This window comes from Aptenodytes forsteri, unplaced genomic scaffold (genome assembly GCF_000699145.1).
Source record: "Aptenodytes forsteri isolate BGI_AS27 unplaced genomic scaffold, ASM69914v1 Scaffold325, whole genome shotgun sequence".
Classification (NCBI taxonomy): Eukaryota; Metazoa; Chordata; class Aves; order Sphenisciformes; family Spheniscidae; genus Aptenodytes; species Aptenodytes forsteri.
Window position 1 is genome coordinate 229,963 of NW_008795575.1, and position 1,921 is coordinate 231,883.

The window sequence follows — 1,921 nt, forward strand, 5'->3', positions numbered from 1 at the left end:
ATTTTTTTTTTTTTTTTTTTTTAAATATATCTACATATTTTGCTGCGATCGATCCCGATCCCGCAACTGAAGCCCCCGGAGGGAGAAGTGCTGCGCGCTGTGATGCGTCTTCCTCTCGCCTCGGCTGCCAGTTTGGATTGTAGCGCCCGGCTCCGTGCACTGAGAGAATGGCTCGGTTTGGGGATGATCTGCCAACCCGCTATGGAGGTGGAGGGCCGGCCGGGGCTGGAAGAGGGAGCAGCCGGCAAGGTGGCCCCCAAGCCGGCCAAAGGATGTATAAGCAGTCAATGGCTCAGAGGGCCAGGACTATGGCTCTCTACAACCCCATCCCTGTCAAACAGAACTGCTTCACAGTCAACAGATCCCTCTTCATCTTCAGTGAAGATAATGTTATACGGAAATACGCCAAGAGAATAACAGAATGGCCATATCCTTTCAGGGAGGGTGTGTGGGCACGGTGGGGAAGGTGGGGAGGGAGAGAGGGAGACTGGGGGAAAACAGACACCCCCCCCCCCAGTCAGCTAAGGATGAGTGTCTGGTGCTAATGTAGACGTGCGTGTGTGATCCAGTGTGTGTAATGGGTGTGTGTGCCTTGGGTCCGTGTGTCCGACATAATGTACAGCCGTGTAGCTGGGTATCATAGGAAACTGCTTCTGTGGGAACGGTGGAGTGTGCTTTTGACTATGCCGGGGGTGTGTGTAAGACATACGTGCATTTCGGTGTGTGTTTAGGTGCATTTCGGTGTGTGTTTAGGTGTGAGATATACACAGTTGCATAGATTTATATTTCCTACAATTTAAGCCAAATTCAAAGGGTTCTGTGAGATTCATGCTAATGAATCCTGATTCTTATTTTGATCTCAGAGCCTTTCAACTCTTCTTTCTCACTCTGAATAGGAGAAGAAACATGGGATAAAAATGGTGACACCTTAGCATTAAAGCTGCATTGATAGTAGGGACATTGATAGCTGAGGTACCTTGCGAATCCCATTAATACAATCATTGCAGCTAGGTTTTTAGTACATCACCTCCTGAATCCATTAGAATCAACATGAATCTTGTCACTTTGATTAGGTGCATAGCCTAAGCTTAGGCTGTACTAAAAAAAAAGAAAAATAAAAAAGAAAAGCTTTGTGGCAGAGGGAGGCAGTAAGTGGAGAGAAGGATCAGCTGCTGTATTGTGAAAGGGGCAGATGCTTTCTGTCTCAGAAACAGCTCCCAGGCCAAGTGAGCTGCAGAGGTCTTCCTCAGAAGGGGGCTTTGCTTGTAACGATGCACACAGTGGGGCTGGAAGCCATGAGTAAAGGGAAGCAGACTATTTGAGGTTGCCCGGGAGTAGATACAGTGTGTGTGCGCACACGCACGCGTGCGTGTGTGTGTACAGGAGTGCATTACACTGGTGATCTCAAGGGAGCTGGTTGTTTTCTTTTCATTTGATATCACACGCCTATTAATCCTCAGCTAACAGCAAGGCCTCCTCCCAGCCTCCTAGCAACACTTTCAGTTGCCACAGAGGCCAGCTCCCCTTCAGGCTTCCCCAGTTTTCACTTCCTGAAGGGCTCACAGGAAAAAAATACACCAGTAGAGTGAACGCACTTCCCTTCCCCCTGAACACACACACACACACACACACACACGTATTGATCTTTCTGTCCATGTTATAAAATCACAGGGATTGCTGTACTTCCTCATCCATTTCTCCTTCCCTGCATTCAAGTCTGAATAAACAAGCTCCAAAGCTCCGGTGGCAGTCGGAGCATCGCATTTCCTGCGAGGCTAGACGCAGTCTGTCCCTCTCCCGTCTCTTGGGCGACTCGTCTGCGCCTTCATCGTGAAGTCTGGGGAGGGGACCCACAGCGCTGCGGCGTCAGCGGGTTCAGCGGAGCCACCAGCCTTTCCCCCACGCCGCAGCTGCGGGGCGA

General features: G+C 50.0%; 1 protein-coding gene across 1 annotated transcript in view; it reads left to right on the forward strand.

The window, feature by feature from the left end:
- Positions 1-167: 167 nt before the first annotated feature.
- The window catches only part of CACNA1B (calcium voltage-gated channel subunit alpha1 B), a 313,074-nt gene continuing 311,320 nt past the window's right edge, over positions 168-1,921 (forward strand). The window contains 1 exon segment of the mRNA XM_009282246.1: positions 168-427. Within this exon segment, the coding sequence (XP_009280521.1) occupies positions 168-427 (260 nt within the window).